Raw genomic sequence first — 16,339 nt, 5'->3', positions numbered from 1 at the left:
ATGTACACTGGATTCAAAACTTCTGTTGCTGTTCTCAGCATGGATTGTGCATGCTGTGCGAGTAACATCCTGGTGTGCCACAAAGGCTGGAGGGAGCTATGGGGCTGGCTGTCAGCCATCAATGCGGCAGGTGGGAGTCTCTTCTTGGATCAGCAAGCAAGCAGTAAAAATCAACTGAAGTAATAGTGGTGCCACATGATAGGTCCATCAAGTGCTAAGCCACTACCAAGTTAGGCCAACCAACTGGCTTGTCATCAATGGACTGTTTTGGGCTGGTACCAGTCTGATTCAGTTTGTGCAGAGGAAGACATTGTATGTATAACAAGAGAGTACCTGTGTGTCTTAGGGCCCCATGTTCTCTTATTTGGTGGTTGATCTGTCTGTGAAGACAGTTATTTTGTTGCCAATCAATGACCTGGAATTTCTATAGATTTAGTTTAATTTACCATAAGCTGGGACCCATACAATTTAAGTAACTGTGTCTAATTTGCTTCTTGTCAGTTGGCATAAGATTTATTCAAATGCGTGGTATTCAGTGTTGGGCAGCAGACAGCAGATTTTCATAAATTGTTTATGGCACTGTTGGACACCAGGAATAAGGCTAATGTTAGTTATCATGTATTCCAGCAAACTTCCCTTTGGTGATTAATAATTGTGGCATGAAACTGTTTTTTAGTTTTTATGGTATTTTGTGCTGGAGGTACTAGAGGGTATACGTGAGTGCATGATACCTGATTGTTTTTAGTAAATGATTTGAGTTTGTTTTTATGGTAGTTTCAAGACTGATAATTCCTTTTAAAGTAAATTCATTGTATTGTGAATGGGAACTGGGTACATCCCTTGGGGATGGTCTTGTCAATTGGATTTTTGTGTGTAAATAAGTGCTTTTTTTTTTTTTTTTTTTTTTTTTTTTTGGTGCATGCATCTCAACCCAGAATCACCACTCCAAATCCTAGTTCCACTACAGTTTATTTCTGCTGTGGGGGTATTTCATAGAATTACATGCAGATTAAATAAATGAAACTGATAAAAAGTAAGGCTTATAAACATTTCTCACAAGTTAATGTTTGAATGCTGACTATGTTTCAATAAAAAGCTTGTGATAAACTGCTTGATTCATGCAGTTGCATAGTTTACACACTTTTACCCTCCTTACCATGTGTCTAACTTTGTTCTGCAGCTCATTTGATATTGATTTTGGGGGTAAAAAAATCTTCATTAACCTATCTTCATGTTCAGGATTGGTTTCATTGCAGTTATAACACCAGAAACTTTTTGAACTCTTCTCAGATTCTTGGAATTTAATCATTATTGACACTTTATAAACAAAAATTTGACAAATTATAAGCAAACAGTGGTTAACTGTCACAAGTGGCTTGCTCGGCCCATGCGAGCTGACTTCTGCTAATTGGCAACAAATCTGGGTAACTGTTTCACTGAAGAAAACAAAAGCTTAGTCAATTTTGCAGCACATGTAGGTCAATGAGTATTGTAGCACTGTCTGTGACATCTGATGTCTGCTGCCAAAGCTATTTATGATCTTGCCAATTTTGATTTAAGAACAGGCAATCTGAGTATTACATAATATTGGATAGTGCCAGAGCATAATTTTCTTTATTGTGAATTGTTAATATAGAAAATAAATTACACATATAATTATTACTCTTACAACAATGTAATTTAACTGGAAGATGAATTATGTAAGTAGTAATATTAACACTTGGAATTAACTGTTTCACAAATCTTCAAAGATTCAGCATCTCTGCCCCTTACTTTCCAAACCTGTGAACAATAACAATAAAGTTCATATGGTTAATACTTAAATACATTATCAAAAAAGTAGCTACCTCTGCATTTGTGCAGAATTTCTTACCAGCAAGTGATCTCTTCAAGCATGACAATCAAAAGTAATCACAGGAAGCATTGGTTGTATGTTATAACATTGTGGATATGGCATCAGTAGATTCAATAAAACTTTCTAGTTCATCTTTACAAACTGTTCGCACAATATATCGACAGATAACATCTGTAGACACCCTATAAATTTCATAGACAAGAAATCTAATACACATATTACAGCTTATGGAAAATTATCTTCAACATAGGCTTACAACCAAATTTGCAACCATACTATTATCAAGATAACATAAATTTTTGAAACAGACAAAATGCGTATTACATGTAAAAAAGCCTCTGAGTGCCACCATCATAGAAATAGCCATGTTTATTTTAATTACAAACCAAACAACAAAAATTATGAATGTGCAATTTTGTTATATTATTAATTAAATTATCTTTTTTTGGAACATTTTGTCTCATCCAGAAACTTAGGAAACAGAGAAACTGAAATGCTTCCTAATTTTTGTCAGTTCTATCCCAAAGAGAAAATAGCCACATTTGAAATATAAAAATTGCTTCATAATTTTGAATACAAAAACATAGTTCATTCTTAAAACTGCTCACACGAAAATTACTTTTGTGATTTGTAAATCCTGCAAGGGAACATAAAACAGATGTAACCTATTTGTAGAAAACACAAAACTGCAAAACACCTATTTGGCCAAAAGAGTGTAAAACATGCCCAATTCGAATTAAGTATACCAATTTCAGTTCAATATAAACATCATTTTCTCATAAATAATCTTCAATGGTTACTGTAAGTGTTATTCTCAACCTATGTGTTTCACATTTTTCTAGTTTTTAAAATAACATTAACCTGCCTCAAAAGTGTTTAAACTAAAACCAGAACAACAACTCCAACCTGAACCTGGAGGTTTTAGTAGTTTTTGACATATCAATGCAGATGACGCATTGGTTGTCAGGGATGAACAAAAGTAGATGTGTGTTAACATTCACTCTCTAAATGGTTGTCATCACCAATATGTGTGAATACCATAATCAGTTGTGAAACTGTATCAGAATCTACAATTAAACTGTCTGGTGGAAAGTGACATCATGTCCAAGACTATTTATTTAAAGGCAAATGTCAACTTTAACCTACTACCAGAACCTATAATTACAAGCTTACACAAGAAGAAGAAGCAGCCTGGGAGACTACCATCAAAACTTCATCATCAGAAAGCTAAGTACAGTTAATTCAGCTATGCCTTCTTCACTTTGTCTAAATTTAGGTACATTAGTATAGAAGGCAAGTACTAGAATTGAATCATTGTTGTTGTTGTGGTCTTCAGTCCTGAGACTGGTTTGATGCAGCTCTCCATGCTACTCTATCCTGTGCAAGCTTCTTCATCTCTCAGTACCTACTGCAACCTACATCCTTTTGAATCTGCTTAGTGTATTCATCTCTTGGTCTCCCTCTATGATTTTTACCCTCCACACTGCCCTCCAATACTAAATTGGTGATCCCTTGATGCCTCAGAACATGTCCTACCAAACGATCCCTTCTTCTAGTCAAGTTGTGCCACAAACTTCTCTTCTCCCCAATCCTATTCAATACCTCCTCATTAGTTATATGATCTACCCATCTAATCTTCAGCATTCTTCTGTCGCACCACATTTCGAAAGCTTCTATTCTCTTCTTGTCCAAACTATTTATCATCCATGTTTCACTTCCATACATGGCCACACTCCATACAAATAATTTCAGAAATGATTCCCTGACACTTAAATCTATATTCGATGTTAACAAATTTCTCTTCTTCAGAAACGCTTTCCTTGCCATTGACAGTCTACATTTTATATCTTCTCTACTTCGACCATCATCAGTTATTTTGCTCCCCAAATAGCAAAACTCATTTACTACTTTCAGTGTCTCATTTCCTAATCTAATTCCCTCAGCATTACCCGACTTAATTCGACTACATTCCATTATCCTCATTTTGCTTCTGTTGATGTTCATCTTATATCCTCCATTCAAGACACTATCCATTCCATTCAACTGCTCTTCCAAGTCCTTTGCTGTCTCTGACAGAATTACAATGTCACCGGCAAACCTCAAAGATATTAGGACAGGTGGCTGAAATGATGTTAGAATGTGACAGTAATTCATAATACAATTCTATATAAATCCATTTGCCCATTGTCTAACTCTGACTTTTCTTCTTTGTCAAAAACAAATCAAGTTTAGTTCAGTTTCTTCTCATAATGGTGTAGTATTGTCAAGTGATCACTTTTTCTTTTTCTATGTCAATAAATATGACGTCTTTCTCATTCCAGAAAAATGGTCACTATAACTTTTCCTACCAACAGAATGATCTCAGCTTTCTTTGAAGCAGAGACACCATAACCACCCCATTGTCAAATTGTTTCCTGGTTTCCAGAGTACAGTGATGAATCCAGCTCTCATCAGTGGTGATACATTAAGGCAAAAAGTCCTTCAGATCTCTCTTTAACCATTCAAAACACAGCTTTGCAGATGAAAATGACACTAGTCTGTGTTTCACCATCATCTGTCAGAGCAGCCATTGAGCTGAACATTTTTTTCATCGTCACCTTTTGATGTATGCTATTACACACAACCCCCACTGTGTTTACTACCTTTTGCACTTTCACTTGATGATCAGCAAGGACCATGTTGTGGACTGTTTCCATGATCTGTTCCTCTAATGACAACTGCTGACCATCCTGCACAGTCCTCACCAGAAACACATATTAAACAATACTTAAATTTTTTTGAACATCCTCCATGGATAAATAGCAAACCATAAAACTATAATAAAATTCTTTCAGTAAATGTAGTACTAATCACATGTAAGTTATCTATTTCATTAAGAAACCCATTTCAATCTCTTATAAGATCATTATCAGACCATTTTGCTCTGTTAAACAGAGTAATTCACTTTCTAAGAGGTCAAAGGACTTAAATACAGATGACATTATACGAAAGTATGGTTGATATATCCTGAGTGATAGATGGAGATGGTGGCATGGAACAGGCTGCTCTGGAGAGACGTGAAGAACACTGCTGAATAAGACTCACTTGCTAGTAGTACAATAGTGAAAGCTCCACCCACCACTTCTGGCATAATGTCACTAACAGCCATTGGTTGTGAGACATGACTATATTCTGCAGAACCCATTAACAAAAATATAATTGCTGCAATTTGTATGAAAATGTTTTGAGGCAAAGTGGCCATTTGGATACACTTTACTAGTGTTCAATTTCTTGACAACACATTTCATTATTTTCAAAAATGCCTTACATGTTTTGGATTCTGTCATTTTCAAAGGATATAAAGTACAACACAAAACAACATTAGCCTTTGAAAATGATGGAATGTTGAATGACATAAGACTATTTTGGAAATAATAAAAAATGTGGTCAAGACATCTGAAAGTTATTAAAAACATAATTATTAGGAGTTTTGTCATATGATCAACAGCTATGGATGTTTGAAATATTATGTAAAAGAAGTAGATCACAAAAATTCAAAAGAAATTATTACCCAATGGCACTGGCCCATATAAATATAAGCTGCCCTCTACAGGGACTTATGGTAGACAAAAGCATAGCAAAGATTGTTTGTTGAATGCCAACTGGTAACCAAGGAAATGACATATGACTCACTATGTTCTAACATCAGTCAAAGATCTTGTAGAACTCAATTGGAAGGAAGGACGTCAACTGGTAATCAAGGAAACAATATAGGAATCAATTAGTTCTGTCATCAGTCATAGATGTTATGGAGTTACCTGTAGCTACATTTTGATGTGTACCTATTATACATATGTACACATACAACTAACTGACTATTATATCTTTAAGGTTGAGTAGATGTAATGTTATTGTTTAAAAGCCAAGCCACTGTATCATGTAAGGTAGAAGCATACCTGTAAAATGTTACAATCCTGCATACAAACTACAAAAGTACAGCAAACTTTGTATGTAAGACTGTAACATTTTATGCTTCTATTTTATTGCACACAATGGCTTGGCTTTTCGATGATAACATTACATCTACTCAACCCTAATGATATAACAATCAGCTAATTGTGTGTGTACATACACATAATAGGTACATGTCAAAATGTAGCTACAGATAACTCCAAAGCATCTGTGAGTGATGACAGTACTCATTGATTTCAATATTGTTTCCTTTGTTACTGGTTGAAGTCCTTCTTTCCAACTGCGTTCTGTAATGTCTTTGATAGACAGAAGAACATATTGAATCATATTTCATTTCCTTGGTTACCAGTTGTCATTCTACCAACCATCTTTGCTATGTTCACATCTACCATAAGTCCCTGTAGAGGGCAGCTTACATTTAAATGAGTCAGTGTCACTGGATAAAGTTTTCTTTTGCACCTTTTTTAAATTGTACAACTTGTACATAATATTTAAAACACCCATAGCTGTTTATTCTATGAGCAAACCTCTAATCAATATAAATTTTTATAAATGGATTCTGCAGAATGTAGCCATGTCTCACAACTATTGGCTATTAGTGATGTTATGTCAGAGGTGGTACATGGGGCTTTCACTGTTTAACTACAAGCAACTGATCCTTATTCAGCAGTGTTCTTCGTGCCTCTCCTGAGCAGCTACTCCATGCTACTGTCTGCCTGTCACCAAGGGTAGATCAGCTATATTTTTATATTACATCATTCTTATGATTGTATTCAAGTCTTTTGCCCCTAAGAAAGTGGATTACTCTTTTTCACAGCAGAAAATGGGCTGATGATTTCCTATAAGAGATCAAAATTGGTCTCTGACTGAAATAAATAACTTACATGCAATCAGGACTGCTTTTATTGAAACAATTTTATTAATGCTTAAATTCACTGAAACAAAATCTGTCTGTTGCCATTTATGATAAAACACCACCATTAACAGCATCTAATTTCACATATAAGTGATTCATATTATCCCATCCAAAAGCACAACCTTAGTCACTGACTGATACTGCACTTCTTCCACCTCAGTGAAAACCACATGACACAATTTACTGAAATAGCTGTCAATTCCAAACTAAATTTCATTTTTACTTCAGAGTCATCTAACAGATAGCCTGCAGTGGTAACACAAATTTGCATTAGGATATCTGCCTTCAGACACAGGTGCTGACTGAGCCCTGACATGTTTGCAGCTAAGATGTGGGAGCAATGAAATGACCAAGCTGATCGCAATATGACCAATAGAAGGCCTAAGCTCAATATACTTTCAAAATATGTGGAAATTCAATGCAGCTGGCAGCTATAAGAAAATTGGTTTTAATTAAATCTTGGTTGTACGTTATGTAACACAGGAAAGTTTGGTACTTCAGAATGCTCATTTTTTCATCAGAAGGCATGGATATTGAATGTTAGCATAGAGACTGATAAGGAATTCACCTCAAGGGAAAATAACAGATGGAAATTGGTTAAAAATAAATTGTTCAGTGTCTGTGACATATTGCAACAATCGGATCAAAAGAAAGTCTTGAGAAGCATGCACTCCTTTCTTATACCTCAATTCTATTTTCAGATGAGTATACTCTGCCAATTTCCAGTACAGTGTACTCTTTCCCCACCAAAAAATTCTCATTTACCTCAAGAAACAAACAAGCAACGTACAATGGACATCACTAAGATAATACAAAGATGCCTCCTTATCTAGCATGTTTTATCAAAATATGAATGGAGACTCACATTTTCTTAAACTTTGCTATTTTTCAAATTAATCCTCCTTTTTTTAAAAAAAAATTAAAAATGAAGAAGAAGCAGAAGAAGAATGAGGATAAAATACACATTCACAAATACATATTGTTGCAGCACTGTCTTTTAACATGGAATATGTAACCCGGAGTAAAGCAAACAGATAGCTAATAATCTTTCCTTCACAGGGGCCACATAGTACATAGACATTTTTCTTTTTTTCCCCATAGGAATGACATCTTTTTGTAAGTCTCCGTGTATCAGTGAATTACTATTTTATAATACTTCAGCCACCCAATCATTGTGAGATCAAAATTTCATTTAGCGTCTAAAATGAGTATACTTACACTCTGAGTATGGAGTATCAGAAAATATTTAATAACAATAACAATAAGAGGCTGTTATCAATGTGTATTACAAGGACATGTTAAGTGTTTTGCCAAATAAATATCTTTTCCTGATAATACCTCCATTAAAGCAAAGATCATGTGGCTCACATCGTGGTCCTTCTTTGTTGTGATCTCTGCCACTGTTTTGTTAACATAAATGCCACCTGTTGCAGCTATGCAATGTCTGTCACCATCTGCAGCCAACTCCCAGAGGTACTCCACAACAGTCATCGACCTGATGTGGGTACCCAGCACACTGCTAATGGGCACTACCCCTACTAGCTGCAGGACTAAAGCTATGCCTAGTTCTGATGTCACTGGGGGCTACACTGGTACCTTCCAGCTGAGGGTCCATTGCTGGCTGCTATCTACTGACTTCAGGGCACCTACCCACAAGTCCATGGCTCGTACTTGGGACTGACTTTCTGATAGGTCTTCGCCTGTATTACGTGTGTGCACTCTGTTACTGCAGCCTTGCATCTGTGGGCCATTGTTGCTGCGCCCTGTGCTTGGGTCCTCGGTTCACCTCCTTGCTCTTATGCTTCCTGCATTGAGTCACAAGTCTACACCATACTGTGGGACTGAATTGCTACAGAGCTCACTGCAGCTGTGTGTTGGCCTCCTGCATGAGCCTGGCATGGCACTGCACTCATCAAGATGCTAACAATGTAACTTTGACACTAGTGCCACCTGCCTAGCATGGTGATTCTAGTGTGCTGGCTGTCTCCCAAAGCATAAGAACACACCACAGTCCAGGACAAGCCTCCATCATGAGGTGGCGAGTGCAGCAACAAAAGGTTTTGACTGCTTTACTTTATATAGTAAATAGATGACTTTATGACAGCGATCTATCTGGCTCTTCATACCTGTTGGCCCACCAAACATCCTGCGTTATCATTGGGGTGAGCTCATTGACACAAAAGCCATCCAAACACCTGCGACACAGGAATTTGGGAGGATGAGACCGCAGCTGAATGAGTTAGGAATGTGACAGATTGGTATATGCACTACACTGGTGAGGTTGAGCAGTACACAACATCGATGAGAGGTGTATTGAGAGAGAGGTGACAGAACAGACAAAGTGGAAACTGTTGGGTAGAAAGTTTGGTTGCAGGAAGAATGAAGTTAGGGTCCTGGGGGTAAGGGTGGAGGTGAGTGTGGGGCATGGGAATTACAGAACTGAGGGATGTTTTGCAAGGGTAGCTAACTCTGCAATACTCAGAGAAGATGGTATGGGGAGAATGACCCAGAGGGCTGTGAGGGTTGTGAAGCAGCCATTCAAATCAAGTATGCTTTGCTCAGGAATGAGTTTTATCACTGAGTTTTATCTGTAAAACAGAACAAGCTGGAACTTACCGTCTGCTCTTATTAAACCCCTGTTACTAAGCTTTTTACTTATTTTTCATTTTTTTATTCAATTATCTACAAAATACTTCTATAATATGTACTCAAATTTATCAAAACTTTGATTACACTTTGCCTCACTTAAAATCATCATTCTGATTTTGCTGCTCAATGTACTTATTTCGTTAGTATAATTAATTTTCTTAAAAACTATGTTAATTAAAAGTTATTAACAACTGTAAACTACACTACAGTACAAGATAGGGATCTTTGACTGAGTTAATCAGTCAGTTTAGGTATGTTGACACCAATCATGAGAAAGGCTAGCATCCAGGTAACCGTAATCAAAGTCTGAATATACTGAAATTACTTTTGGTAGTTGTAACATTATGCCTGCCAGATTCCGCTTTTTACCAATATAATTTTGTTGCTCTATTTCTTCTGAATCAGATTATGCTTTTCATTAATTAATTAAGTCATTCAAAAGAATTTGCATAAATTTTCGATGATTATAAATCTAAAAATGGCACCTGTACTTGCAAATGGGATATTCCCAATGCAGATGAATAAAATGTTTTCAAGAATATTTAGCATTTTTCCATGTTTTTTAAGCCAAGTGACTCATAACATACAACTCATCTGAATTGGGAGAATCTGAACTAGCCACTTTTCAAAACATTGTTTACTTTAAAAAATCACAATATGCTCTGACATCAGTCTTTATAAAAATAACTACCACCCCAAAATAGTTGGTCAAGGCTTGGAAATCACAAGGAAACATCTAGGCAAAAGAGCAGGAACTCATGCCCAGTTAGTGCTACGAAAAGTCTGTACCTAATATATTAGCAACATTTTGGACAGTCTCAACAACAATGTGTCCAGTTGCCATCCACAGTAATCTATCATCAGCAAAAATGCATCCAGTGCACCCATGTGACTCTATGAGTTACTGTCTTCAACTTTTAAACATTGTTAAGTCTTCTGATTTTTACTTTGGGCAAATGTACAAATACTTTGGAATTCTGATTATGTACTGTGTTGTAGGAAATATTTGCCTATTTGTGTCACTTATTAAGAAATGAGGTGTATTTATTGATTATCTGAAATGGAGTCACTACTGCCATAGTTATTCTCCATCAAATTAGACTGGTACCAGGTAATGTGAAGTGCCTGACACTGCCATATGACTAATTAGTACAGTCAAGATGCCAACAGGTAGACGTTAAATTTTGTGAGTACTGGAGCAGATCATAGTATTGGATACCTTGGTAATAGGTGTGTGTAAGGCCCCATTATTTGAAGAATTGCCTAGTGCACCTTATTGCAGTATTTCCCATAATATCTATACAGCAGTCTGACAAACTTTATCTCATGATTTTTTTGATGTTGATGAGCAACACTCATACAACATTTTTTAAAGAAGCACACCACCATCTGACTGTTTTATTGTTTATTTACGCACAACCCAAAACAAAACAAAAATTGCACACAGCAAGACCATGTAAAATGTCTTAAACAATGAATGTAAATTAGTGTATAATTATGAAATATGTACTTACATTTTATGTCTTTAACATATATTGCGGGACCCTTAAACATACTGACAAGCTCAAAATTGACCATAAATTAAGAAAAATATTGGCTCCCCACAAAATGCCAGATGTAAAAGCACTATCTTGTAACAAATCGGTAAATAATCATAGGAGCATGTCATATTTAGTAAAAACAGGCTTACATTGGTAAATAAAAGATAGCACAGGTCCTTAAAACTTTATGATGGTAAAATCAAAGAATATGAGTAATAGAATAACCAATTACTACAATGACAAAGTGTCATAGATATATGACTGTTAATGTTACACATCTTCATACTATCTATAATAATGGGAGAATGACCAGAAGACATGGGGGAGGGGGGGGGGGCTTATCCCCTGTGTCTTCTGGTCTCTCTCCCATTCTCTCATATCCTGCTCTCTGCCTTGCCAGCACTACTATACTAACCTAATCTATTGAAGACATTTTATATTTTTTGAAATTTTACATGGTCTATACGCAATTTTTGGTTTTGGCAAATACTTTAAAATGGCATAAAAGGCCAAAAACTAGGTTGTACTTAAATAAACAATAAAACTCACATGGCAGGGTGTTCCTTTAAAAATTTATCCAGCAAAACTCAGAGCTGAAGAAGATTTTGCAGGAAAGTCATCCCAGACGTGCTCTTGACCATAGTTTAGAGGTGAACATTAATTGGGTAGACACCTGGTTGGTGGTTAAGCCCTCAAGATGTATAAAAGTTGCTGAAGAATTTGTACATGGCATGCCTAATGTCATATGTGGCCCTGCCTCTGATGACATAGAATAAGCCTGTGATGGAACTAAAGTAGGATGTGGTGGGTGGGTGAACTGGTTGGGTCTTGCACTTGAGTCTTCCACAGAGATCTGACTCATGTCAAGGGGATGGAATTTGGTATGGCATGATGTCCCTTTTGAGTGGGTTATATCCTTGTGGAAGATGCTTTGGAAGAAACAAAAATTAAAGAGAATAAAGCAAATGAGCAGCAGAAAACTGCACTACAATGAAAACTCAGGGAAGGAAAGGACCTATAATGAAAGGAAACATTGTTTTGCCACTATAAGCTTGCTGCATCAAAAACACACCTTTCAACATCAGTCAACAAAAACAGTAACATTCACAATGACATTGAAAAATTGTCTGTTAGCAACAGCAATAACAGAACCAGCAACAGAAGTTCAAAGAATGTGCTTTTCTTTAATCTCTATCTCTCTTACATTTCTGATAAGAGCAAAATCAGTTATTGAAATAGTATTGATATATTAATTACTGTTGCAGACTTTTTTGGCCATGGCACTGAAAACCTAGTAATGAACTGTTTTTATTTTCGGTATGTCAGGAAACAAGTTCGTGAAGTGAGACACACAGAAATAAGGCACAATTTCAACATTAATTACTGGCAAGTAGTAATATTACACTGGGATGGAAAGCTGTTCCCAGCACTCACATATGCTGTAAGAGTTGACAGACTAGCAATAACAGTAATTTGTCAAGGCAAGTACACTATGTGATCAAAAGCATCCAGACACCTCGCTGAAAATGACTTACAAGTTCATGGCACCCTCCATTGACTTCCACTCTCACAGGTATATGTTCAGTGAGGTGCTGGAAGGTTTCTTGGGAAATGGCAGCCCATTCTTCATGGATTACTGCACTGAGGAGAGGTATCAATGTTGGTCGGTGAGGTCTGGCACATCGTCGGTGTTCCAAAACATCCCAAAAGTGTTCTATAGGATTCAAGTCAGGACACTGTGCAGGCTAGTCCATTACAGGGATGTTATTGTTGTGTAACCACACCGCCACAGACTGTGCATTATGAACAGGTGCTTGATTGTGTTGAAAGATGCAATCACCATCCCTGAATTGCTATTCAACAGTGGGAAGCAGGAAGGTGCTTAAAACATCAGTGTAGGCCTTTGCTGTGATAGTTCCATGCAAAACGACAAGCGGTGCAAGACCCCTCCGTGAAAACCATGACCACATCATACTACCACCACCTCCGAATTTTACTGTTGGCACTACATACGCTGGCAGATGATGTTTACCAGGCATTCGCCATATCCACACCCTGCCATTGGATTTCCACATTGTGTACCATGATTTGTCATTCCACACAACGCTTTTCCACTGTTCAATCATCCAATGTTTAGGCTCCTTACACCAAGTGAGGTGTCATTTGGCATTTACCAGCGTGATGTGTGGCTTATGAGCAGCCACTTGACAATCAAATCCAAGTTTTCTCACCTCCTGCCTAAATGTCATAGTACTTGCAGTGGATCCTGATTCCATTTGGAATTCCTGTGTGACTGTCTGGACAGATGTCTGCCTATTACACATTATGACCCTCTTAAACTGTTGGCAGTCTCTGTCAGTCAACATACGAGGTCGGCTTGTATGCTTTTGTGCTGTACATGTCCCTTCGTGTTTCCACTTCACTATCACATTGGAAACAATGGACCTGGGGATGTTTAGGAGTGTGGAAATCTCACATACAGACGTGTGACACAAGTGACACCCAACCACCTGATCACATTCAAAGTCTGTGAGTTCCACAGAGTGCCCCATTCTGCTCTCTGATGATGTCTAATGACTACAGATATGGATCACCGGGCAGTAGGTGGCAGCAGAATGCACCTAATGTGAAAAATGTATGTTTTTGGGGGTGTCCAGATACTTTTGATCATGTGGTGTAGCAGTTTCTGGGAGTCTCTAAATTCTCAAAAACCTCAGAATAATTTCTCAAACAGTTGGGAAGTGGGTTATAACTGACAAAATTCAGGCACTTTGCTGTAGTATGGCAGAAAAAACATAGCACAGTTAAAAATGTTCAGTTATGATTTGTTTTACCTCCTTTGCCATAATAATGTTTTTGGGTTAATTTTGAAAAGCTATTTTAGCACACTGATGGCTCCATCTTTTTGTCCAGAAATGGCATTATGTAAAAGATAAAGAGATACTGAGATAAAACTTTATAAGAGACTTACATAACTGGTGGTAATAAAGTACATGATGATTTCTTGACCACCACCTGTCCATACAGAAACAGCAGTCAGTTAGGTGGCAAAGGCAGTTTACACTTTAAAGATCAGTTCCTGTTGCCTCATAAAGAGTACAATTTAAAAAGAATTTTATTTCCTTGCTTGGAAGTACACAGTGGCACATCTATGGTAACTGGTGCCCAGGGCAGACTTCAAATCCATCCTCCCTCTTTGACCCCCACACCCTCATTCCCCTCCACTTCCCCACTCTTGCCCCTGCTGGCATCACCCAATGTTGGTGCTTTAACTGTTTATTCATTTATTGAGGTGAACATTGGTTTACAATTAAGTAAAGGGATCAATTTTTAATAACTATTTTTTGTATGATACAATTCAAAACTTGTGTCAACAAAAAGCCCAGAACAACAATACTTGCAACAATAGTGCAGCTCCATTTTCATTTTTTCCTTGCTGATTAATGGAAAGCTACAAAAAACAAAATACTAAGATCAAAATAAATCCTTCACACTTTTGTTTCGTTGGTTCACTTAGCATAACAATAGTGAGTCTATCTAGTAGCTGACAACAAGAAGCAAGCAATTCTGTGCAGGGAGTGAAAGCTGTTACAGACTCTTACTCAACACAGTTGAGTCCTAATTTGCTAATAATTCTCTTTCATACATTTCTACCACGTTGAAATTTTAGTGCTCTCCCGTTCATGTTTTTCTTTTTCCACTTCACTTTCTTCCTTCTCCTTCTTTCCTTTTTCTTTTGCCTTTTTTTCCCGACTCAAAACTGGTCACTCTTTCCTCCTCCTCCCCCCCTCCCCCCCCCCTCCCCCCCTGCCATCTCCTAGTTATCCCACTGACTGTATGTAACAAATTGGTTTTTGTTATCAGAAGCAATTCAGGGATATTCTCATGATTTCCTATTCATACGTCAAGTAATACATATCAGAATATTCCTCTTACATGTTTCATGTTTGAGGATTTGCAGCTGTTTCCTCATTTTAACATTACAATGACATCTGTCAGTTCAAACACTTCATCAAAGAAACCTTAAAATCAGTAGACTGGACATGAAATAAGCAGAAAGACATCCCTGGTTCTTAGCTCTTGAAATTAATTTCATGCTTATTTGATGATTATGTTTAAGCAAATATGTTTCTGGGTATGCCGCAAGTAAACAAATGTGAAGAAGAGTAACAAGGAAAAAATCAGCTAAAGAGTTACATTAGGTACCGGTAACAAAGTAATTTTTCTTCCTTTACAAAGACTGATTTCTCATTTTATCTAACTTCTAATATGAAACAGTTCCTCAGGAGATTTTCTACTGCCATTGACTTCCGCAAGTAGGACCTCTCACTGTGGAATGATAAGACTTGTTACAAACGTGGAAATGAAAAATTTCCATCAATTGTAATGAATGACTCTGAGGAAACATGTATCAAATCTGTTCAAGATTACAACAACATTCTCACGAAAGATGAATCTGAAAAACAGTTTGCTTTATGGATTGTTGCTACTAATCATAAAAATTACCCAACTCCTACCAACTCTTGCTCTACAGTAAACTGATGTTCAATGTCTGATCATTCACAACATATTTTCATTATATAGAAGATATAAATAAATAAATGTCTGTTTAGTTTATAGAACTTGTGTGCTTTATTAACAAAATCCCAATTTTTCACATTTTCAGGAATTTTTGAAAATATTTTTGGGAAATTTGATTCATAACATTTTTAAACAAGTTTTGGAGTGGCCTTAACATGTCCACACCAATTTCTCTTAGAATAAAAGAGAAAATAGAGTGTGTGGAAAAGAGTGATGTATTCCTGAATGGAATTAACCTTTGCACATCCTTGGTTCGAACTTGAAAACCTTTGGGGTCACCTATCAGTTGTCCAAGTGAGTGGTAGGGCACAGACTGCTTTATTATTATTATTATTATTATTATTATTATCATAGTTGTTATTGAGATATGATTAGGAAGTGAAAGCAGGAAAATTTCTCCTTTCAGAAAACTGCCTTTAGCTAAGGACCATCAAAGTGAGAATGATGCAGATGTAGCACCAGTGATTACCAAAGAACAAAGGACTGTTAAAGGACTCCTTACCCTCTCCCTTAAAACCCACATCCTTTCGTCTTTCCCCCTCCTTCCCTCTTTCCTGATGAAGCAACCGTTTGTTGCGAAAGCTTGAATTTTGTGTGTATGTTTGTGTTTGTTTGTGTGTCTATCGACCTGCCAGCAGTTTCGTTTGGTAAGTCACATCATCTTTGTTTTTAGATATACAAATATATAAATATATACATGTTCAGTAAACCACAGGCAAGGTGTTAGGAAGAAGTGCTGCTTCAGGTAGTAGCCATGGGTGAGATGCAGGCCCTCAGTCACAGGAAAGCTTGGGGGCAGTGTACCAGACACAAACATATTCAAATCAAATGCAGGGCTAATTCAAT

The 16,339-nt window shown here is 36.9% G+C and overlaps 1 protein-coding gene across 2 annotated transcripts in view; it reads right to left on the bottom strand.

The window, feature by feature from the left end:
- Positions 1 to 1,587: 1,587 nt before the first annotated feature.
- Positions 1,588 to 16,339, bottom strand: part of LOC124793806 — a 47,396-nt gene continuing 32,644 nt past the window's right edge. Inside the window, exons 4-5 of one of the 2 annotated variants that reach the window (XM_047258048.1) lie at positions 13,884 to 13,927; positions 1,588 to 1,782 (exon numbers count right to left, since the gene is read on the bottom strand). In XM_047258048.1, the coding sequence (XP_047114004.1) occupies positions 1,754 to 1,782; positions 13,884 to 13,927 (73 nt within the window). In that variant the 3' untranslated portion in view covers positions 1,588 to 1,753. The remainder of the gene's footprint in view (positions 1,783 to 13,883; positions 13,928 to 16,339) is intronic. The other variant, XM_047258049.1, reaches the window with a different exon arrangement.

The sequence above is a fragment of the Schistocerca piceifrons genome, chromosome 1 (genome assembly GCF_021461385.2).
Source record: "Schistocerca piceifrons isolate TAMUIC-IGC-003096 chromosome 1, iqSchPice1.1, whole genome shotgun sequence".
Classification (NCBI taxonomy): domain Eukaryota; kingdom Metazoa; phylum Arthropoda; class Insecta; order Orthoptera; family Acrididae; genus Schistocerca; species Schistocerca piceifrons.
This window is presented reverse-complemented; position numbering and strand designations above follow the sequence as displayed.